The sequence below is a fragment of the Hippopotamus amphibius genome, chromosome 5, assembly GCF_030028045.1.
Source record: "Hippopotamus amphibius kiboko isolate mHipAmp2 chromosome 5, mHipAmp2.hap2, whole genome shotgun sequence".
NCBI classification, from domain to species: domain Eukaryota; kingdom Metazoa; phylum Chordata; class Mammalia; order Artiodactyla; family Hippopotamidae; genus Hippopotamus; species Hippopotamus amphibius.
Window position 1 is genome coordinate 118,821,471 of NC_080190.1, and position 24,477 is coordinate 118,845,947.

The 24,477-nt window shown below is 36.8% G+C and overlaps 1 protein-coding gene across 2 annotated transcripts in view; it reads right to left on the minus strand.

The window, feature by feature from the left end:
- The window catches only part of MTFR1 (mitochondrial fission regulator 1), a 50,318-nt gene that overhangs the window by 13,998 nt on the left and 11,843 nt on the right, over positions 1–24,477 (minus strand). For both annotated transcript variants that reach the window (XM_057735493.1, XM_057735494.1), the window contains exons 3-4: positions 18,053–18,151; positions 9,610–9,725 (exon numbers count right to left, since the gene is read on the minus strand). In XM_057735493.1, the coding sequence (XP_057591476.1) occupies positions 9,610–9,725; positions 18,053–18,151 (215 nt within the window). The remainder of the gene's footprint in view (positions 1–9,609; positions 9,726–18,052; positions 18,152–24,477) is intronic.

Here is a 24,477-nt window from a genome sequence, read left to right on the forward strand (position 1 = left end):
CATCCTGACCTATCTGCTAGGATGATGTCCCAGGAGGCCTCATGGGAAGACAGAGCACCCATCGCTGCCCAGTAATAATAAGGAGCACTGCTCTCAGGGGTGAACGGAGGCTGAATGGGAAACCTGGACTTCTGCTCCCACCTGGTAGCAACACGGTGGCACCCACTCTTCCCTTGCCATTAGTGAAAGCCAGCTAAAAGAAAAAGTTTATGTAAGATCCAAAGTCTCAGATACTCAAACTATCTAGAGTTCAATAAAATCACTCCTCATGCCAAGAACCAGAAAGAACACAATGAAAAAAGACAATCAACAGATGCCAACTCTGAGATGACAAAAGATGTCAGGATTATCTGACAGATTTTAAAGCAGCTACAATAAAAAAGGCTTCAGTGAGCATTTACCAGCACTCTTGAAACAAATGAAAACAATACTTTAAAAAAAGAACCAAATAAAAATTTTAGCACTGTAAGGTAAAATAACTGAAATAAAAAACACAGTGGATAGTATCAAAAGAAGAATAGAGAAGACAAAGGGAATAATCAGTGAACTTAGAGACAGAACAATAGAAATTATCCAATCTGGGATACAAAAAATGAACCAACTAGGAAAAAACACGAGCAGAGTCTCAGTGACCTGTGTGACTACAACAGAAGATCTAATATTTGTGTCATTAGGGTCCCAGAAGAAGAGTAAAAGGGCAAAGCTGAAAAAGTACCTTAAAAAATAATGGCAGGGCTCAGTCCCAGCCTGATGGATACCAAAAGCAAGCCAGCCCACAGCCAAATGACAAGGCCACGTCGCAGCAGAACAGCAACTGTGACCACGTCATAGGCCCCAGACAGGTGAGGAGACAAGATGGCAGAGTAAAAGGACTTGAGCTCACCTCCTCTCACAAAAACACCCAAATCACAACTAACTGCTGACCAACCATTGACAAAGTCTGGAATCTACCAAAACAGATATTCCACATCCAAATACAAAGAAGAGGTCACAACGATACAGTAGGTGGGGCACATTCACGATACAATCAAATCCCATACCCACTGGGTGGGCAACCCACTAACTGGAAAATAATTATATCACAAAGACTCTCCCACTTCTGTGGGAGAGTTCTGAGTCCCATGTCAGGCTCCCCAGTCTGGGGGTCTGGCATTGGGAGGAGAAGCCCCCAGAGCATTTGGCTTTGAAGGCCAGCAGGGCTTGATCACAGGAACTCCACAGGACGGGGGAAAAGAGAAACCCTACTCTTGGAGGGCACACATGTCTTGTGTGCACCAGGACCCAAGGAAAAAGCAGTGACTTCAGAGGAGTCTGGGGCAGAACTACCTGCTGGTCTTTGAGGGTCTCCTGGGGAGGCAGGGAGGGCTGTGGCTCACTGTGGGCACAAGGATGCTGGTGACAAAGGTACCAGGGAGTACTCATTAGCATGAGCTCTCCTGGAGGCAGCCATTTTGATACCAAGACCTGGGCCATCCAACAGCATGTATGCTTCAGTGCTGGGATGCCTCAGGCCAAACAACCAACAGGGCAAAAACACACCACCATCCATCAGTAGACAGGCTGCCTAAAGTCTTTCTGAGCCCACAGCCACGTCTAAACACATCCCTTGACACAGCCCTACCCACCAGAGGGACAAGTGGCCAGGCACCAGTCCCTCCAACCAGGAGGCTTGCACTATCCTCTAGACCAGCCTCACCCACTAGGGGACAGAGAGCAGAAGCAAGAGGAGCTACAATCCTGCAGCCTGCAGAACAGAGACTGCAAACAGAAAGTTTGACAAAATGAGACGGCACAGGAATATGCTCCAGACAAAGGAACAAGATAAAAGCCCAGAAGAACAACTAAAAGTTAAGTGAAGATAGGCAATCTACCTGAAAAAGAATTCAGAGTTATGATGGTAAAGATGATTCAAGATCTTAGAAAAAGAATGGAGGCACAGGGCTTCCTAGATGGCGCAGTGGTTAAGAATCCGCCTGCCAATGCAGGGGACACAGGTTCGAGCCCTGCTCCAGGAAGATCCCACATGCCTCAGAGCAACTAAGCCCGTGCACCACAACTATTGAGCCTGTGCTTTAGAGCCCATGAGCCACAACTACTGAGCCCATGTGCTGCAACTACTGATGCCCACGTGCCTAGAGCCCATGCTCCACAAGAGAAGCCACAGCAATGAGGAGCCTGCGCACCAAAACAAAGAGTAGCCCCCACTCACCACAACTAAAGAAAGCCCGTGCACAGCAACAAATTAAATAAATAAATAAATTTTAAAAATAAATAAATAAATAAATAAATAAAATAAATTGTGGTCTGAACACCCAGACTAATTAAAAAAAAAAGGAGGCACAGATAAGACGATACAAGAAATATTTAACAAAGAGCTAGAAGATATAAAGAACAAACAGAATTGAACAATACAATAACTGAAATCAATAGCAGGATAAATGAGGCAGAAGAACAGAAGAAATCAATAGGGGAAAAAAGAAAAGAACAGAAGAAATCAATAGCAGAATAAATGAGGCAGAAGAACAGCTAACTGAGCTGGAAGACAGAACTGTGGAAATCACTGCCATGGAACAGAAGGGAGGGAGGGAGGGAGGGAGGGAGGGAGGGAGGAAGGAAGGAAGGAAGGAAGGAAGAAATGACAGTTTGAGAGACCTCTAGGACAACATTAAACACACCAACATTCACATTATAGGGGTCCCAGAAGAAGAGAGAGAGAAAAGGCCTGAGAAAATATTTAAGAGATAAAGCTAAAAAATTCCCTAACATTGAAAAGGAAACCATCACCCAAGTCCAGGAAGCAGAGAGTCCCATACAGGATAAACCCAAGAAGGAACACACTAAAACACGTTAATAAAATTGACAAAAATTAAATACACAGAAAATATTAATATTAAAAGCAATAAGGGAAAAGCAACAAATAACATACAAGGGAATCCCGATAAGGTTATCAGCTGATTTTTCAGCAGAAACACTGCAGGCCAGAAGAGAGTGGCACAATATTCAAAGTGATGAAAGGGAAAAACCTACAACCAAGAATACTCTACCCAGCAAGGCTCTTGTTCACATTTGACAGAGAAATCAAAAGGTTTATGGACAGGGCTTCCCTGGTGGTGCAGTGGTTAAGAATCTGCCTGCCAATGCAGGGGACATGGGTTCAATCCCTGGTCCAGGAATATCCCACATGCCACACAGCAACTAAGCCCACATGCCACAACTACTTAGCCTGTGCGCTAGAGCCCGAGAGCCACAACTACTGAAGCCCACGCACCTAGAACCCATGCTCTGCAACAAGAGAAGCCACTGCAATAAGAAGCCTGCACACTGCAATGAAGAGCAACCCCCACTCTCTGCAACTACAGAAAGCCTGAGTGCAGCAATGGAGACCCAATGCCGCCAGTAAATTTAAAAAATTAAATAAATTAATTAAAAAAAAAAAAAAAAGCTTTACAGACAAATGAAAGCTAAGAGTTCAACACCACCAAACCAGTTTTACAACAGATGCTAAAGGAACTTCTCTAGCCAGAAAAGAAAAGGCCACAACTAGAAACAAGAAAATTACAAATGGGAAAGCTCGCAGTAAAGGCAAAAATACAATAAAGGCAAGAAGTCATCCACACACAAATATGGTATCAAAACTAGTAATCTTGAGAAGAAGGGAGTACAAATGCAGAATACTGGAAATGCATTTGAAAGAAGAAAAAAGCAACTTAAAACAATCTTGTATACACATAGACTGCTACACCAAAACCTCAAACCAAAAATCTACAATAGATATACACACAAAAAACAAAAAGGAATGCAAACATAACATTGAAGATAGTCATCAAATCACAAGAAAACAAAAAAAGGGAAGAAAAAAGACCTATAAAAACAAATCCAAAACAATTAACAAAATGACAATAAGAAATACATATTGGTAATTACCTTAAATATAAATGGATTAAATGCTCCAAACAAAAGACAAAGACTGGCTGCATGGTTACAAAAACAAGACCTGTATAATATGCTATCTACAAGACACCCACTTCAGACCTAGGGACACATACGACCTGAAAGTGAGGGGATGGAAAAAGATATTCCATGCAAATGGAAATCAGAAGAAAGCTGGAGTAGCAATTTACTCATGTTAGACAAAACAGACTTTAAAATAAAGTCTGTCACAAAAAAACAAAGAAGGACACTACATAATGATCAAGGGATCAATCTAAGAAGATATAACAATTGTAAATAAATATGCACCCAACATAGAAGCACCTCAAAATATAAGACAAATACTAACAGTGGATGAAAGTGAAAGAATAGAAAAAGATATATTATGTAAACAGCCAAAAAAAAAAAAAATCCAGTTGTGACTATATTAACATTAAATAGACTTAAGAGCAAAGAAAATTATCAGGGACAGAGAAGGACATTATATAATAGTAAAAAGACAAAAGACACAGCAATCCTAAATATGTATGCACAAACAATAGCTCTCCAAAATATGAAAAGCAAAAGCTGATAGAACAGAAAGGAATACACAAATCCATAAATATGGTTAGAGACGTCAACACCTCCTTTTCAACAATTGTTAGAACAAACAGAAAATCAAGAAGGATACAGAAGAATTTATTAGCAACACCATCAACCAACAAGTACTATTTGATATTTATAGGACATTCCACTAACAGAGTACACATTCTTTTCTAGTACCCACAGAAGATAAACCAAAATGGCCCATATCCTTGACCATTAAAAAAACCTGAACAAATATTTAAAAGAATGGAAATACAATTGATCCTTGAACAATACAGGGGCTAGGGGCTTCAACCCTCCCCGCAGTCCAAAATCTGCATATAAATTATAGTCCACCCTCTATACCTGCAAGTTCCTCAGTATCCACAGTTCTGCATCTGCAGATTCAACCAACCTCAGACTATGTAGGACTATAGTACTTACTATCAAAAAACTCTGCATATAAATGGGCCCACACTGTCCAAACCTGTGTTATTCAATGACCAAGTGTATACAGTGTATGTCCTCTGACCAACATAGAATCAAACTAGAATTCAATAATAGCAAAATTTCCCAACATTTGGAAACCAAACAACTTCTAACTTCAACAGTTAAAAGAAGTTGTCTCAAGGGAAATTAAAAAATACAATGAACTGAATTAAAATAAAAATACAATATATCAAAACTTGTGGGATGCAGCTAAAAGCAGTGTTGAGAAGGAAGTTTATAGCACTAAATACTTATATTAGAAAAAAATCTCAAATTAATATAATATCAACTCTCACCCAAAGAACCTCGAAAAAGAGCAAAATAAAGCAGAAGAAAATAATAGATATTAGCAGAAATCAATAAAATTGAAAACAAATGAACAAAAAACAGAAAAATCAAAGAAAGCCTGTTCTTTGAAAAGATTAATAAAATTGACAAATATTTTAAAAAAACACATAAATTACTAATATCAGGAATGAAACAGGGGATGTATTACTACAGACCATGTAGCTATCAAAAGGATAATAAGGAAATACTATGAACAATTCTATACACATAAATCTAACCAGTTAGATGAAACTACACCATCTCTTCCAATATGAAATTCATAAGACAGTCACATAACTTTATTAAGGAACTTGAACTCATAATTTAAAAACTCACCAAAACTCAGCTCCACCTATGACCAATTAATCTATGACAAAGGAGGCAAGACTATACAACAGAAGAAAGTCTCTTCAATAAATCATGCTGGGAATACTGGACAGTTACATGTAAAAAAATGAAATTAGAACATTCTTTAACACCACACACAAAAATAAACTCAAGGACTTCCTAGGTGGTGCAGTGGTTAAGAATCTTCCTGCCAATGCAGGGGACACGGGTTTAAGCCCTGCTCTGGAAAGATTCCACATGCCACATAGCAACTAAGCCCATGTGCCACAACTATTGAGCCTGTGCCCTAGAGCCCGTGAGCCACAACTATTGAGCCCATGTGCCACAACTACTGAAGCCCACACGCCTAAAGCCTGTGCTCCGCAACAAGAGAAGCCACCCACTACAATGAGGAGCCCGCACACTACAATGAGGAGCCCGCGCACCACAATGAAGAGTAGCCCCCGCCCACATTAACTAGAGAAAGCCCGTGTGCAGCAATGAAGACCCAATGAAGCCAATAAACTAAATAAATAAATTTATATTAAAAGAAACCTACAGTGAGTCTTTAAAAAAAATAAACAGACTCAAAATGGATTAAAGACCTAAATGTAAGACCTGATACTACAAAACTCTTAGAGGAAAACATAGGCAGAACACCCTTTGACATAAATTGCAGCAATGTCTTTTTCGATCAGTCTGCTAGAGTAATAGAAATAAAAACAAAAATAAACAAATGGGACCTAATTAAAGTCAAAAGCATTTGCACAGCAAAGGAAACCATAAACAAAATGAAAGCACGACCCACACAATGGGAGAAAATATTTGCAAATGATGCAAACAACACGGGATTGGTCTCTAAAATTTACAAACAGCACATGCAGCTCAATATCAAAAAAACAAACGACCCAATCAAAAAAAGACATTTCTCTGAAGAAGACATATAGATGGCAAAGAAGCACATGAAAAGATGCTCAATATCACTAATTATTAGAGAAATGAAAATCAAAACTGCAATGAGACATCACCTCACACCAGTCAGAATGGCCATCATCAAAAAATCTGCAATCAATGCTGGAGAGGATGTGGAGAAAAGGGAACCCTCCTACGCTGTTGGTGGAAATGTAAATTGGCACAGCCACTATGGAGAACAGTATGAAGGTTCCTTAAAAAACTCAAAATACAGCTACCATATGATCCAGCAATCACACTCCTGGGCACATATCCAAAGAAAATCATGGTTCAAAAGGAGACATGCACCGGATGTTCATTGCAGCACTGTTTACAATAACCAAGACATGGAAGCAACCTAAATGTCCACTGACAGATGAACAGATAAAGAAGATGTGGCACATATATACAATGGAATATTACTCAGCCATTAAAAAGAATGAAATAATGCTATTTGCACCAACATGGATAGATCTGGAGATTATCATATTAAGTGAAGTAAGACAGAGAAAGACAAATATCATGTGACATCGCTTATATGCGGAATCTAAAATGCTACAAATGAACTTACAACACACAAATAGGACTCACAGACTTAGAGAATGAAGTTATGGTTACCAGCGGGGAACAGTGGGGAAAGGTGGGGGGAGGAATAGATTGGGAGTTTCGGATTGACAGGTACACATTGGTATGTTTAAAATAAAATGCCTTTCCATGAAAATAAACAAACAAATACGTCTCACCAAAAAGAAATCAGCAGGTATAGATGGTTCAGCAGTTAATTCTTCTAAATGTTTAAAGAATTAACACCAGTTCTATACAATCTCTTCAGAAAATAGATAAGCTTCATTTTTTGAAGCTAGTATTACCCTGACACGGAAACCAGACAAAGGATCAAAGACTTAACTGTAAAACATAAAACTGTAAACTAGAAAGAAACAAAAACCAGGGACTTACCTGGTGGAGCAATGGTTAAGAATCTGCTTGTCAATGCAGGGGACACAGGTTCGATCCCTGGTCCAGGAAGACCCCACATGTTGTGGAGCAACTAAGCCCGTGCACCACAACTACTGAGCCTGCGCTCTAGAGCCTGTGAGCCACAACTACTGAATCCCACATGCCTAGAGCCCATGCTCCACAACAAGAGAAGCCACTGCAATGAGAAGCCCATGCACCATAACGAAGAGTAGCCCCCACTCGCCGTAACTAGAGAAAGCCTGTGCACAGCAATGAAGACCCAATGTAGCCAATGAATAAATAAAAATAAATAAAAAGAAACTAGAGTGTATAAGTTATTATAGGCCATGGTAGAGAGTTTTAAGGAAAAAAAAAAAAGACAGAGACAAAAAACAAAATCAGGAGAAAATCCAAAGGATCTAATCTAACACTAGGCACAGAGTTCCTACGCTGACACCAGAAGCATGATCCATAAAAGGAGAAATGAACAGATTAAAATATAAAACTTTTGCTCTGTGAAAGACCCTTTTAAACAGATGAAAAGACAAGCTTTAACTTGTCCTACTTGTCCCTTATTTGGGAGAAAATGTTTACAAATCACATATCTGAAAAATGACTCATATCTAGCAAATACAAAGCACTCTCGAAAGAAAACCCAATTAGAAAATGGACAAAAGACATGAAGACACATATTATTCGAAAGGATATGAAGATGTCAAACATATGAAAAGATGTTCCACATCATTAGCCATTAAGGAAACACAAATTAAAACCATGAGATGCACAATACACACCTATTAGAATGGCCAAAAAAAAAAAAGGAAAAAAGAGTGACATCATAAATGCTGGTGAGGAAGCAGAGAAGCTGGCGTAGCCAAACATTGCTGGTGGGAGTGTAAAATAATACAGCCACTCTGAAAAATAGCTTCTTTAAAAATACGCTTGCAACTACCTTATGACTCATATGAACCAATAATTGCACTCATGTGCATTTATCCCAGAGAAATGAAAACTTAGGCTGGCTCAAAATCCTGTATGCATTTACACTAATGTGTACAGACATTAAAAGCCAAGAACTGGAATCAATCCAGATGTCCATCAACTGGTGCATGGTTAAACAAACTGTGGTCCATCTATACCAAGGAATACCACTCAGTACTAAAAGGGAAGGAACTGTTGATACACATAGCAATCTGGGTGAATCATGAGAGATTATGCTTAGTGAAAAAAGCCAGTCCCAAAAGGATGTATACTGTATGATTCAATTTATATAACTATCTTGAAATGACAAAACTGTGAAAATGGAGAACAGATAAGTGGTTGCCATTCATTAAGGAGGGGTTGGAGATGGAAGCGAAGTGGGTGGGCCACAACAGGGCAACATGAGTGGCTCTTGTAGTATGGAAGTGTTCTGCATCTTGACCTTACCAGTGTCAATATCCTGGTTGTGACAGTGTACCATGTCTTGCAGAATGTTACCATTGGAGAAAACTGGGTAAAAGGTACAGGAAATGCTTCTGTATTCTTTCTTATAACTGCATGTGAAAAATCGACAATTACCTCAAAATTAAAAGTTTAATTAAAAAAAATAAACATCTCAAAAAAGAAGGCTTTACTTGCTAATCCTGCAATAATCTGGTCTTGTTCATCTTCTGCTATGTCCTCACTCCTACTTGTCATTCAAATCAAATTCCTTCTTTGCTCTTGGATTACTTGATTCTTATTTTATTCAGCTAATACCACTCATATGAAATTACTCTTGCCCCATTATAATTACTCTACTTACCTAAACATATTTATGATAGGTCTTTCTGATTTCTCATTTTAGAATGTAAACTTCCCAAGGGCTGGGAATTCTGTAATTATAAAGGACCTAGGACACAGTTTTATGTCTCTAAGAACTTTACAAATACTAGCCGAGTCTTTAAAATGAACAGAAAAGATGACCACTCAAAAAAAAAAAAAAAAGAACTGGGTTTCTAGAGATCTGCAAAGGAAATACTGCAAAGGCATCATCTTAAAATAATATCTGTAAATACTGCATCTCAGCCCATCCAGACTAACCTTTGTCTTGTTGAACACTCTCCTTCTTCTTTGGCTACCCATCCAACATCAGCAAAAGACACCACTGCATCCTCTCCTGGGTGGCTGGGGCTCCACTCTGTTGCAGGGTTGGTAAGCTGTAAGTTACAAACAGGAAAGTTCTTCATCTGGCACCAAAGTGGTAGAATAAAACATTTAATTACCTAAAGGAAAATTATCAGCTCTAGCATTACAAACACATGGGCAGTTTCTAGCATTTCCACTGAAGGTCTCACGAAAGGGACCTTTAGTTATGTCATAGTGTTGTTTAATAGTGTATGCAATCTCTGAATTATAGCTTATTTACTTATTATATTTATTCAATTTTTATTTTACAGGTCAAATGAAACTGGTTAAAAAAAAACAAAAACTTTTGTGCATCCTAAAACATTAAGAAAATTTTTAGAATTTAAGCATTATAAATCCGTTCTTTTCTGAAAAGATTTAGTAAAAAGTACAGGAACAAGAACAAGCAAGTGACCTTGCTTTGTGCTAAATCTGGGAATATTTTTAAATGGATATTATAGACATGCTGTTATAATATTGAAAATACATTTTAAAATATCTTTAAATCTCTTGATTTTTAAATAAAAGTATTAACTACGTTAAAGAACTGAAAATACAAATAGCAGAACAGAATTCTCTAGCTAACCTTAAACACATAGATGAAGGAACAGAATATTCTCAAATAAACGTAACAAAGAAAAAGTATGCAAGTTCTGAAAAATAGAAAAATAATTGAATTAATTTTAAGTTTTGTTATAAGAATAATGCCTCAGAGCCAGATGGCCAGTGAATAATAATTTAAAAATAGTTATCAGATTAATATAATACATCCTACAAGTTGAAGTGAGGTTTAAATAAAAAAGAAAATGCAGACTTTTTAACTGAAGAAAAAAGTTTAAAAGGCCAAAAAGTACATATTAACGTATTTATCAGAAAAGTTCTACTATAACCCATGCTTTGTTTGAACCTTATTACTGTTACTGCCTGATGAAGCTTTTGGAAGCTACACTTAAATAATACTTCTTCCTCAGCTGTAAAAATATACCATATAATCACATAATACTAATATGGTTAAAATTTTTAAATATCTTAATATTATGAATAAAATTTTAACTAAACATATTGGCTACTAGTATGTGTACCCATTCTGATATCATAATTACCTAACATTATCAACTTAATAGAGTAGTATTAGAAAACTGACATTTTAGCAATAAGATACTAAGAATATCAAATATTTAAATGCCTTAAATTATGGCTTTTGGTAAGGACGGGGTACAGGCAAGAAAGAAAACAAGTATATCAGAAGAGTAGAGATTTAAGAACTTAATCCTGGGCAAAAACAAAACAAAACAAAATAATAATGGGATTAAGATGAAAGAGCTTTCAAAATACCAATGTTTTAAGGCATGTAGTGGAGTGACTGTGGCTAGAAGAGGAAAAAAGTATAAGTACATTGTTAAGGGATATGATCAAAGAAAAATCAAAAAAGAAGATTTTTGTACTTCTCCCTTATATGTCTCATAAATTTATCCAAATAAATCAATAAACAAACAGCTATTCAGGAAATGGGAATCTTGTACAACTTAAATAATGTAACTGAACTGGGCATCACATCTGATCTCAAGAGCCTGCGAATCAAGAAATATTCTGTTTCTACCCATTATTGAGAACAGAATGGTATATTAATACTCCCATAACATTATAAAAGGGAGATCCTAAGTGGGTTACATGGAGATTCAGGAACAGAAAGGTCACCAAACTCCATGGAAGCTCCTAGAAGATACAGAATTTAATGGGCTGCTTTGTACAAGTGACAGATCATAAATGTAAAACCTGAATGGTGCCTTCCATAAGGTGCTAGTTCATGAAGATCAATTTGGTTACATAATGCTTTGTTTAGAAAATAAAATTTCATTCCAACAGTTACTAGTTGGTAGGAAGAAAGGTATATTTAAGATAAACAAAATCCATTTTTGACCTTAAGACTTCTTACCTGCCCATAAAAGTTACAAAAATTGCTGTTTTCCTCCCAGATATTTTTGTTCATAAAAGGAAGCAAAATGATACTTTTCTAAGAATACTCAAAAGTATAAGTTAAACACATTTTGTGACAGCTTTTCAAAGTATTTTATAATGTAAAGGTCATACAATATTTCTCAATTTTACATCTGTAATACTTCACATATTAAAGATGAATTGTTGCTTTCTGCACAAACTTTAAAAAAAATTATTCTATGGACTTAGTGTGTAATCTTACTAAACAATGACTTATTTAATCACTGAAATAATGTCTATAACATGTACTCAATGAGATGAAAATGTTAATGATTCTGTCAAAAACCAATTCCAGAATTGATAATATCTGTATCATTTCTAATTGACATCCTGCCCCACAAAACAAAGTAGTTTTACTATTTAAGTCACATATCTACATTATAACAGTGATTTATGCTACCAAAAAAGAGGTCTAACAAAGTCCCTGGCAAAACCAAACTCATAAGAAAATAAAAAATAAAAATAGAAAAAATTACTGAAAAAATAGTAATACTCATCTTTTTTTAAAAGGCTACTTCAATTGTTGCTGAAAATGTGCACTCAGTAGCATAAGCATGAAGCAGGAAGGACAATTCACTTAATAAAGTGCTAGTTTAGGTGAGGTCAGTGCAGACAAGGGGACTGAGGGCATGGAATTCTCGGAAGTATGATTTAGATGCCACTATTGACATGCATGCATGATTGATGGGAAGTTTGAAAAAGAAAAGGTCAACTTACTGAAGGTTCCAGCAAGGTCCTGTCCTACCACAGCTATTGTTAGTAGGGGGGAAAAAAAACAACAGTGAAGGGAGAGAAAAAATTTTTTTCAAAATAAAGGGCATTACAAAACAAAATTAAAATTACTGCTTACGGATCTAAAAGTACCCAAATTCCTTTTAGAAAGTATGAAAAGCATTTCACAGAGAGCAAAATTCAGTAACAGCATTGTATTTTTACTGATCTTAAGAAATTCAAATCAACATTTGATACAATTTAAATTATCCAAGTTTCAATTATACTTCAAGAATTTTACTAAAGTAATTTTAGGTAATTTAAAATATTCTGATAATGTAAAACTATACTGAAGAAATTGATTTATTTAATAAAATGCATAAAAGAAAAATATAAAGCTTGTACAAAAGTTGAAATACTTAGAATAAAATATTAGAAGAGCTCACTTTGTCCTCATATGACTTTTCAGAAAATAAACACGTAGGTACTGGGAACTGGGATTCTCTCAGTTTCTTGCCAAAAAGGGTGTTAACAATAAATATACTCAAGTCTATTTTACCTCCAATTGTTCACAGCCAAATGCAAAATGTGTATTCTTAAAGCAACACAATAAAATACTAACTTCTAGCTTTTTTACTTACAGATTTAATTATTCCTTTTTCTACCAATTCCTGTCATAGTAAGAAAAACTAAAAGCAGAATTTCTGCATTTTAATATAGTGACATACAGTGACACCAATAGGCTAAGCAGTATACCTGTGTGAAGAACACCAAGCCAAATGTTCTAACTAAGACTTTGGCACTAACACTGCTAAGTGATGTGGTCACTTAAAAAAAAAAAATTGAGCATTTATTAATGCTTTCTATCCATGACACACCTAGAATGGGGGAGGGGAGTAAGGGGAGGGGAGAACAAGAAGAAAAAGGACCAGAGAGACAAGAGGGAGGGAAATGTGTGTGTACACCTCTCAAAATAACCTAGGAAGGAAAGTAACAGTACCCCACGCAGAAACAAGTCTATGAGAAGGCAATTACTGAGGATGAATAAAACATCATAGACATTAGCTATTTGCACAGTTGGGGTCAAATCACTAGCCACGCCACCAAATTCATAAAATGTGATGCTTGTATCTGATTCACTTATCCTTAACGGCCATTTCATAGCTAAAAGTATCAAGAAGTGGACATCACATACAGTATGACAGCCCATGCTAGCATATTCCAGATTACCAGACAGTAACTAGGGAAAATGTTAAGTTTAACAATGAATTTTATTATGAACCCAGGTACTTATCCTTGGGTGGCTCAGACATCAAAGACCATGGTACCACAGTCTGCCCGCTCACTAGCTCCTGACAGAGGGGCCTTGTCTCAGTTCCCCAAAAGTAACCTCTGTCTTGCCTTAGGACCTCTGCACTCACTGTTTTCTCTGCCAACTCTGCTCCTGCCTCCACCGCTCTCCCCAGCTCTCTCAGGGCCGGCCCTTTCTAACCTGTAATTGTCATTCCTCCAGAGAGGCCTTCCTGGACTCTAGCCACTGTTAGTCTCCCCATGCTATACCAATGGTTCCTTCATGGCACTTAGTGTGAATTATAATTTTATGTTTATTAGCGTATTTCCTTGTTTAATATCGCTCCCACTGAAGTGTATCCCAGTAAGGGTAGAGATCATGTCTGTTTGGTTCACCACTGACCATCAGCACCTAACAGAATGCATGGATTTCAAGTTTATTTGCTAAATAAAGACAGGCTACCATGCAGCAGGCGGCTGTTTTACTTCCAGATTTAGTCACAGTATGTAAACTTCAGTGAGAATCTTATTCATTACTTGTTTGGTTATAGAACATTCCCTCCACTACCAATTCCAACAATTCACTACTAGCAATCTAAGAAAATAGCCTGGGGAAGGTTTTCCATGGGGCGGGGGGGGGGGGGGGGGGGGGCTGGTAATCTGGGTTAAATTACCCAGAGGTCTGCCAGTGACAGAGTAGGGATTCAAACCACTACAGCACAGGGCCAAGGCCCTACCCACTCCTTACCTGATACTATGCAAGACCACTTTTTTTTGGCCTTAGATTTTTTTGTGTAGTGTTTATTACCCCAATAAGCCCACTTAAATTCCATGTTTTCCTTTAACTTATAAAATTTAAATTTATAAAAATGACCCCAAAGGTGCTTTAGCAATTACTTTCATGACTGCCAACAGATAATTATGTTACTGCTTTAAACTTTCTTTAGCAAAATACTAAAACACAATCTGTAAATGAAGTCCTCAACCTCAGTTGCATAAGTAGCAGCTCCTGAAGAGGTTTTAAAAAACCAATGTATGAAAAAAAATTCAAATATATGAAATTCAGATTTAGTAAGCCTTAAATGACATCTATATTCTTTATAAATTCTGTAAATGTTTTTGTGAGGAGCGTGGGGCCTTGGAGGATGGGGCCTGAGCGTGGATATTTTATTTTTTAAAGCTCCTGGTGATTTACATATGTATCCAGTATTGAGAATCACTGCAAATCAAAACCTCTGAATCCCATTCCAGCAAACAACATAGCAAAGAAACACTGAGGGCTTTTATATGCTTCTGTACAGTTATTTTATTCCCAGCCCAATATTCACTGTCCCATTAACTGGATGAAGGTGCTGGTCTGTGTTCTGATTTGTGACCCTATAAATATACAGAAATCCAATCTGTAAAAAAAAAAGGGGGGGGGGGGCATAAGTTTTGGGAATTCCCTGGCGGTGCAGTGGTTAGGACTCCATGCTTCCAATGCAGGGGGCGGTTCAATCCTTGGTCGGGGAACTAAGATCCCACATGCCGCACGGCACAGCCAAAAGAAAAAAAAAAAATCCAATGTGTAAAATCAGGGAGTTCACTTAGAGAATTAAGTAAGTTAATGTGCTATTCTGCTGTAAGGTGGCAATAACAATAAAAACCCACCACTGGCATACTTTTATTGTACACTAATTAGGTACCAATTATGATACTGATAAAAGGAATATTTATAAATGGAATGGAATATTTATAAATGGAATATTTCCTGCCATATCTTGTTTGATATGTCACTGTCATCAATGACTGCAGTCCTCCAACGTGAGCTGGTGAGCCTGAGGAAACTCAGGACTGAAAAGAATACCTGCCATCTAGCAGCCCTCAGACTGCAGCCATTCCCTGCAGTGAGCCCTGAGGAAACTCAGGATGTGAAAATACAGGATACTGGCCCCAGATAGCTAAGGTGCACACCAAAGGAATGATTTCAGTGAGCCCAGACTCTTGCATCTTCCCATACATAGAAAAGTGCTAAATTCCTTGATATACCTGGTTTTCTTTATTTAACAATAATCTTTTGACATTCCCAATTACCTGCTCTTTGGTGCAAAACTCCTATATATCCTGGCTCCTCCCCTCGCCCCCTCAGAGCAGTTTCTCAGAGTTATCTGAAACACTGTCTCCGGGGCTGCAGTCCTCATTCTGTCCCAAATAAAACTTAACTTGCAACCCTCAGGTTGTGCATATATATTTTTTCAAGTCAACAGTACGCAGGGCTTCGCATGGATTATCTTGTCTACCCTCACAGCACACAGTGCCATGTCTTGCCCATCATTTGTGTGACAGTCTTACTGGTCCATAGATATATGGGTCAGCTGATAACAGTGAAAAGATGGTGTGATCTAGAAGGAACATACTGAGGCTTAAGATTTCAGAGGTTTGAGACTGTTGTGAGGGTGACCAAGTTAAGGTGTTGCCTATGAGTGCTGGGTATAAGAAAAGGAATAGAAGCGAAAGTAACAGGAGTAGAGGAAGTGAAGAAAATATAAGACTAAGTTTCAAAAGACACTGAAATCACCCAGGACAACCAAGGACTGGCTTTGACTACTAACTCCTGCTTCTGAACAGACCCATGAACGCCTCATTCTCAAGTTTAATCTATTTCAACTTTTGTCTCCCTCCCTGGGTCCAACAGTGGTTCCCCAGTTCCAGATTTTCTATAGTAGTATTTACTCATGTTGGACTCCTAGATGGTCCAAATACATTCCATGTCAATCAAACCCCCAAATGAGCCAGAAAAACAGCAAAAATGAATTGTCTATTTTACTAAACTGCATCCCTTATATTTTTTGAAGACTGCATTTTTTATATTTCTGATAGATGTAGTTAAAAAAAAACACACACACAGAAGACACAGAGGAATAATAGCAGATTTAAAATATCTAAGTAGCAGAGAAAACATTCACTTGAAGACTGATGCTTAATCTGAAAAGATGCAGCATGCTACAAGACTGCCTGGAAAGAAAAATCTCACTGTAAACAAATGTCTGTTTTCTACTACATTCTCACATAGGTCACCAATATTTCTCTTACCTTATTCCTCTCCTTATGTTAATCTCTCTCTTTTCAAAGGCAGCTCCTGTACTAAACCTAAAATTCTTATTCTGCTCAGACCCTTCCTTCTAAGGGACTAAAAACGTTGAGAAAGAGAATCCTTTCAAGGAAGTGAAATTGGCCCTAGTACGTGGGCCCACTAACTGTCCAGGAAGATCTGGGTTGCTACCAGAAAATGCTGGTTATCTCCACATCCTTTCATCCATCTCTAGCTACGTGAACACAAACACTGAAGCAAGTTCTCCTGCAGCTAGGTTAAGCAGATAAACAGATAAAATTTTAATGGAATGGAGCAACCAGAAGAAAAGTTAGTAAGTCTTAGTTAAGACAACAGTTATTTAAAGGAAACTGGCATCATAAAGGAAACTGGCAAATAAAGCAATCAGCAATTGGTGTCTAAGTGAAGTGAATTCTCAGAAATTGTGCTTGAGAGAATTACTATCATAGGTTTCTCTATTTGGATTTAAAAAAAAAAAACCATCATTTGATAAAAACTACTATGGAAAGTTCCAATCTGTCAGTCTCTAGATTGATGCACAGAGGTTTTGCCAGTCAGTCTGCAAGTGGGCATGACAATGACCAACGCTGTTAGTAAACCTGAATGAATGCTCGTTTCTACCACTTAATTGGAAACAGACTTTTAACTCTCTCTACAAGGAGGAGTGACTTGTAAGTAAGACATCTAATAAGCATGCAGGGGCACTTTTGAGCTTTTGAATTATGAGTTAAACGTATCTTCCACATTTCACATGCTAATCTATTATTTAAAATTGGTACTGGTAGATATTGGCTGCACTTTATATACTTAAATGTTGAACTGAAAGGTTTTGTCTTATTACTGTTGTAGAGAATTACTGAAAAACAAGAACAAAGCTATGTGATACATGTCTAACACTAAAACGACAGTAGGGAACAGAAGCCCAAATCAACAAAACAGGAACTTATCTCCAAGCAAAGAGTTGAGTTGCTCCTGATTTGGTGCGAGGAGAATGCTCAAGGTTACCTGGGAATTAACAACTGCTTGACTTATTATACACTTCTAAGTCTTCGCATATGTATTCTTAAGGATAAATGTCTTACAGAGCTTGAATAATCACTTCACAGAGGAACTAAAATTAGAAAGACTTTACTGTAGTTTTTATCCTCTTATTTATTGATAGTGGCATCAATGGGGAGAGGTTCGAAAAGTACTTCTAAAGCTGTCTGGCCTATCTACCTTACCAATGCACATATTAATGTAAAATTTGAAATATATAAAATACAGTACCTGAAAATGAACTCTTGGACACTGGATCAGAGATAAATTAGTACCAATTTTCCTTACAATACTTCGAGATGAACCATATGGTTTCCCAGACCAAAGTACCTGAGGAAATAGGAAAAATCAAAAGTTTAATTACAGTACTTATAGAATTGTTAATACAAAGCATTGGACAATTAATAGCATGACATGCTGACACATTAATCGCGGGATATGGGAAATGAGCTAATATTTCTCAATTAAAAATTAAAGAATACATATAGCAGGTTGTTATTAATATAATAAAGTTTAATGTAAGGCATTATATAAAAATGTAAAGAATAACTAGTGAGAGTTCCCTGGTGGTTCAATCCATGGTCAGGGATCTGATCCCACAAGCTGCACAGTGTGGCAAAAATAAAAAAAAAGAACTAGTAATTGTAAAATAATACTATATTTGGAGTAAAACTTTTATCTATTTTCATGTTTTCATACTATTCTGCAAAGAAAACTATTTTATATTTTTAGAATTTTATATATGCGTAAGTTTTTCAAAACTACAAGATACTTTTGTTATAAGAGACTTTCAAAACAAATGCAAATCAGTACAAAGTTCAGAACCTGAATTTGTACCATGCAGGATGCAGCATTCTGTTTGCTACAAAAGAAGGCCCGGCCAAGGGTGAATGGGAGCCAAAATCCAGCTGTACTAAATCTTTCCATGAGGCCTTGTCTCAGGGGTAAGGTGCCTTTTCCTAATTTATATAAAAGTACTCAATAGGTAGTGACAGCCCTAGTGAGCAGAATTCTCTGATGAAGTCACAGTCCACAGAGGACATTATGCCCCGCTTAAAGCAAAAACAAACACAAACCTCCAAAGCAAAAAGCAAACCAAAAAAGCACAGGCAGAACATGAAATCATTACGAATTGTACCTTGAAACTTCTCCCCAAGTATATGCTCTTTCCTTAAAGAGAAAAACTATCCATCTCTTTTGAGTGCTATACCTGAAAGCCTAGACAGAAGAGGTAAAGAGAGGTATGCTATTAAAAGCAATTTTAAAAGAAAAGAATGAGAATGATATGACTATTTACTTAATTCATTCAACTTACATATTCAATTATATCCTAAAACTAAATAAATAGTACCAAATAAGCTGGGATGTATTCTGAGCAATGGACACTGACCCCTTTTAAAAGTCACTCCATGCCCATTCTAATTTAAAGAGTGGAATTACAGTATGACCAAGCAATATTACTGTAAACAGCCATGGCTCCAACACATTACCCTAACTAGACCTTTAGACCATTCTACAAGCATGCACAACTTGTAAAATGAGCAGAAGAGCAATTTGACTTCTTAGATTTTAGCAATCAAATCCAATTTAAGGTTAACAGTATGAGTAAAAGTGAGGATCATGGGGTATATATAATAATACCTCTGGCATCTGCCTTAGTTCATATAATTATCAATATGTTCAAAGTTTCAGATAAATAACAAGGAACTATATTCAATGTCTTGTAATAATCTATAACGGAAAAGAGTCTGAAAAAGAAAAGATATACACATATATAGGTATAACTGAATCATGTTGCTGTACATCTGAAGCTCACAAAACATTGTAAATTAACTATATTTCAATTTTTAAAAAATGGATTAAAAAAAAAGTTCAAAGTTTCACTGACTGTTTTACCTGGGAGAGTTCCAGAAAGCACTATAACCTACACTGGCTACTATAACCAACAAAAACTATAACTCCTGCTTTAGAAATATAAATTAAAAGGATGGTACAGATTGGAAAATTAGTCAGTGGAAAGATTGAAATAAGAATATTAAACAAAGAATATAAGAGGTAAAGTGACTGTGAAGCTCAGAAGAGAATTACGTGGAGTTCAGGAAAGCAAATCCTGCACATCAACGATCATACAAAGGATCAGCACATGAACAGTGTTAGTAACACTCGGGGACCAAGAGGAGGAAAATCACCTTTCCTAGAGGAAAAAAGGAAGATCAATCTTACAAATCCAACATAAGAGGCCAAGAAAAAATAAGAAGGGCAAGTAATTCTGAGACAGTATGTAAGCAAACTCTTTACCTTATACATGTTATTAGGCATTGATCTTTTAAAACACTACCCATAAGGCAACAGTAACTACACCATTCAATCATCTCGTGTTTTCTATTTAGCCACAACTCAAAACTCTTCTATGATGTAGGAATAGTAGAATGCTATTTATGCATCACGATGTGACAATTACATAGTCTAATGTGAATCTTCTGTTCCCTCCAGTAAGCAAAGATCTTAACTGCAGATGAAGAGGACAAAAAAAGCTCACAAAGAAAAGTTCAGAAAGGACTTGCCAAGGTCAGAAACTAAGATTTCTGCCAGCTTTTAGCCTTCCTTGCTATGCATGCTTCAGGGCTAAGTCTCAACTATTATCTTCCCATCTGCTTAATATCAGAAGGAAAGAATACCAGGTGCCTTCTACAAGGGAAGGTGGCCAAAGATTCAGCTTTTACTTATAAGGAATAAGTAGACTATTTAGGCTTTTTATACAAAGTTAAGCAAAAGAACAGATTGCTTTATGTGGTTATTGTTTTAAGTATACACAGTGGACTAACACAACATTGTTCTTCTGTTACTTGTGAACTGTAAAGCATTTAGCACCAAAAAATATGAAGCAAGGGTCTATATAAGCTAATGACTAGGACATTTAGAAAGAAGAAGAGCCATAACCTTTACCGGATTGAAGAAAAAGGAAGGGGAAGAAGCAGCTAACTTCCAGGAACTCTAAAACTAGGTCTTACTTTTTTTTTTCTATTCAGCCCTCGTGGTGGGGGAGAAATTGTAAATGGCTGTGAAGAAATAATGAACAGATGGTATGGAAAGTCACCATCTGTGCACTGGGAGGCTGTATGGCCCAAGTGCATCTCCTTCCCTAACTGGTGGCTGAACTGTGTCTTGTCAGTATACCTGTTTGGAGAAGGTAAGGTTTCCCCTAAAGATAAACTGTCATTAGTATTTTTTCAGATGTAAGAGAGCAGGCAAGGAGAAACCTATTATTACTAGACAATTCGATTTCATTAAGAAACAAGAGTTCAATTCCATTAAGAAATAATTAAATAACTAATTATTATCATTACTAAACAAAAAAAACCCTCAGTTTTGCTTTATTTATAAGAACTACTGATAAATAATGTAATAATGAATCTGGGAGGTGAGAGGGGTGTTTGCATGTCTGAGTCTAGTAATGACAGTCCATGACAGTTAGCCACAGTCTGAAAGTGATGACAGCAAGGAGGAGGATGACAACAGGGTAGCAATTTGTTCTTTTTTAACAATGTGAAATGCTATTGTGGAAGTGCTGAAGTGTGAGGCTGGAATCTGCAGCTGTCATCTGTCTCACCATGATGACTGCGCTCAAGCTTTATACGGTAATTCATTTGTGACAGACTAGTTTAAACTATATTTCTATTTGAGAGTCACCATTTAGCAAGAAAAAGTACAAACAATTCTAAATATATTTTTCTCAAGAAAAACTATGTAATATTAACCCAAGGTTTTTATTCTGAGGCTCACGTGTACCTGAAATTATATGCAAAATTGTGTGCATATACAACATTTTTCTGGGAAGAAGGTCCATACCATTAATCAAATTTTTAGGGAGTCTAGGACCCAACAAACTATAAACTCTTAATTCCAAGGAACCCAGAGGAAAATAAAAAGTATGTGTTGGGGAGAAGGGGATAGATATAGGAAGATGAAATTCTATAACAATTTTGAAATCCCCAACTAGAGACAACCCTTCCCTCAGTTCTCTCCTTCCTTAACTCCCAGCCACATTCACATTCTTCTTCCAAAGCACAAAAGAAAAGGGTACAATTCTTAAGTGTTACTGGAAATACATTACTAATACAAATTAGATATTTGCTATAAGTTTTCAACATAAAATACTGAGATTAACCAGAATCACATTAGCTTCATAGCTTGCTTTCTCTAGTTTAAAATCATTTTGACTTCAGGGCATAAATATAGTAATAATAGATTGAGGAGAAAGTTTGGACAAATGTGAATACAGGTGACCCTTGAACAATGCTGAGGTCAGGGGCAACAAACACGGCCCCCGGTTTCCCGACGAAATCCACACGTAACTTTACAGCTGCCCTCCCGTATCTGGGGTTTCACGTTGGCAGATTCAGCCAACCATGGATCATGAAGTACTGTAGTATTTACTACTGAAAATAATCTGCATATAAGTGGATACGAGCAGTTCAAACCCACACTGTTCAAGGATCAACTGTATATAGTTTTAAATTCAAACAAATGTTGAGGCAAAATGGAAGGCAGTGAAGAGAAAACAGAGGCCACAGCATATAAGCCTGGCTCTAAAAGTAGGCTCTACCATTTACTGTCTGTGTAAAGCTGGCAAATTATTGATCCCTCTGTTTCCCTTTTTACATCCATAAAATGGTGACAGTAGCTACCAAATGAGCCTATGAGCATTAAATGAGTTAAGGTATTTATATATAATATGTCTTCAATAAATATTGTCTTCTTCCCCTTCTATTATAAGAAGTAGCAAAGTACACTAAATAGAGGATTTTGGAATCGGAATTGGGTTCATATTAGAGCTCTGTCACTTATTAGCCAGGTAACTTCGAACAAGTCAATTAAACACTCTGAACCTCAGGCTCCTCATCTGTTTTTTCTGGTTTTTTAATTTTATCTTATGAATATTTAATATTTGTATGGTAATAACTATTGTACATTTAAATTATTTAATTAAAATAAGAAAACATGAGAAAAAAAGCAAATCTATCAAAAAAGAACAGGAAGATTTGATAATCCACCAATAGAACTTCTGAAAGTGAAAAAAACTTCCAATAGAAATTAAAATTTGACAGTTTAAAAAAACAGAAACAGTTCATGAAGGAATTAGTAACTCGAAGATAGATCTGATGGGGGGGAAATGATGGAAAACATGAAAGAGGTGTTAAGAGGCATGAAGGTCCAGCATACATCTAAAAGGAGTTCCAGAAGAAAAAAAGAGGGGAAAAGCAATATTCAAAGAAATTATAGCTGTGAACTTGTTTATAATTATTGAAAGCCATGAATCATGATATCTGGGAAATAAAAGAATAATCAAGCAGGATCAATGAAAAGAAATTCACATGGACTACTACTGTTTAAGTTGTAGAGGAAGAGAGACAAAGGCAAGATCTTGTGTAAGCATGTATCTGAGTAATAGCAGCTTAGCACATGGGAGGTGTAATTACTGGTCCACCCCAAATTGATGATCTCCAACTTTAGTGGAGTCCTCTGTGATATCTAGCAATCCTGTGCCTGGTCAGTTTCCTTCCAAACCCTCAGCTGTGCACACTCGCCCCCATCCACCTTGCTCTCATCACGTGGGAAAAAAAAAAGTGTTATTCTAGTGAACACACATAATATATGTAAAAAAACTGGCATACTAAGCCACTCAGTGATAGCTATTATGATGGAGCTGATGTGTACGGTAAAATACAAAGAGCTAATCATCACCACTTGTCCTAATGGCAAAAACAAAACCCAGATCTCAAAATTTGCACTTTTATATTTTTTTTAAAGCAGATAATATACATAAAGGAAGAAGATAGTTTCTGGTCTTGAATACATTCAAACATAGTACCAAGAACATTTATATATCAAAGCAGTGAGAAATATATATTTATCAGCAAAAGACAGAACTAAAAAGTTGTGGGTTTTTTGTTTGTTTTTCGGATTACTCTTAGGCAGCAGGCTAAGAGATCCTGGAAACTAAGATAGAAAATAACTCCAAAAGGTCATACTGCTTAATGTTAGGAGAAAATTTATTTTTATATAGATTAACTGATTAAAGGTGATAATTATATGTTACATAAAAAAATCTTTCCATCTGCTATTAGAAGAAAGGGCCCTCAGTTGTGATTACAAAATTGGGAGCAAGTTAATGCCATCTTACCTGGTCCATTCTTTGATGAAAGGCACCTGTTTTACAGCTCAAAATGAACAACGCTAAATAAGTAAACTAAGCTAAATAAATGTGTTATCTGTTCCTGAAACAAAATTCTGCACTTTGGCCTTAATCAGCACTAGTCACATTGCCTGACTTGGGGCGGGGGCATGGGGATGACAGAGCAAAACAGTAGGAAATTAACTGTCATTAAATGTACCTACCCTACATACAAGCCACTGTGACAGGTATTTTACATACACTGCCATTTAATCCACAGGCTCACTGTGCAGTGATAGTTCTTCCTATCTGTAATTTGTAGATGAAGAAAGTAACTGGCAGAGATAAATTTCAGACCCAGGTTTGTTTGAATCCAAGACCTACAATCTTTCCACCATGCTACAACTCTTACTAAAATTGCAAATAAATAGGAATCATAAACTGTAAAGCTTCACTTTTGGGGAATTATTAGCAACAAAAG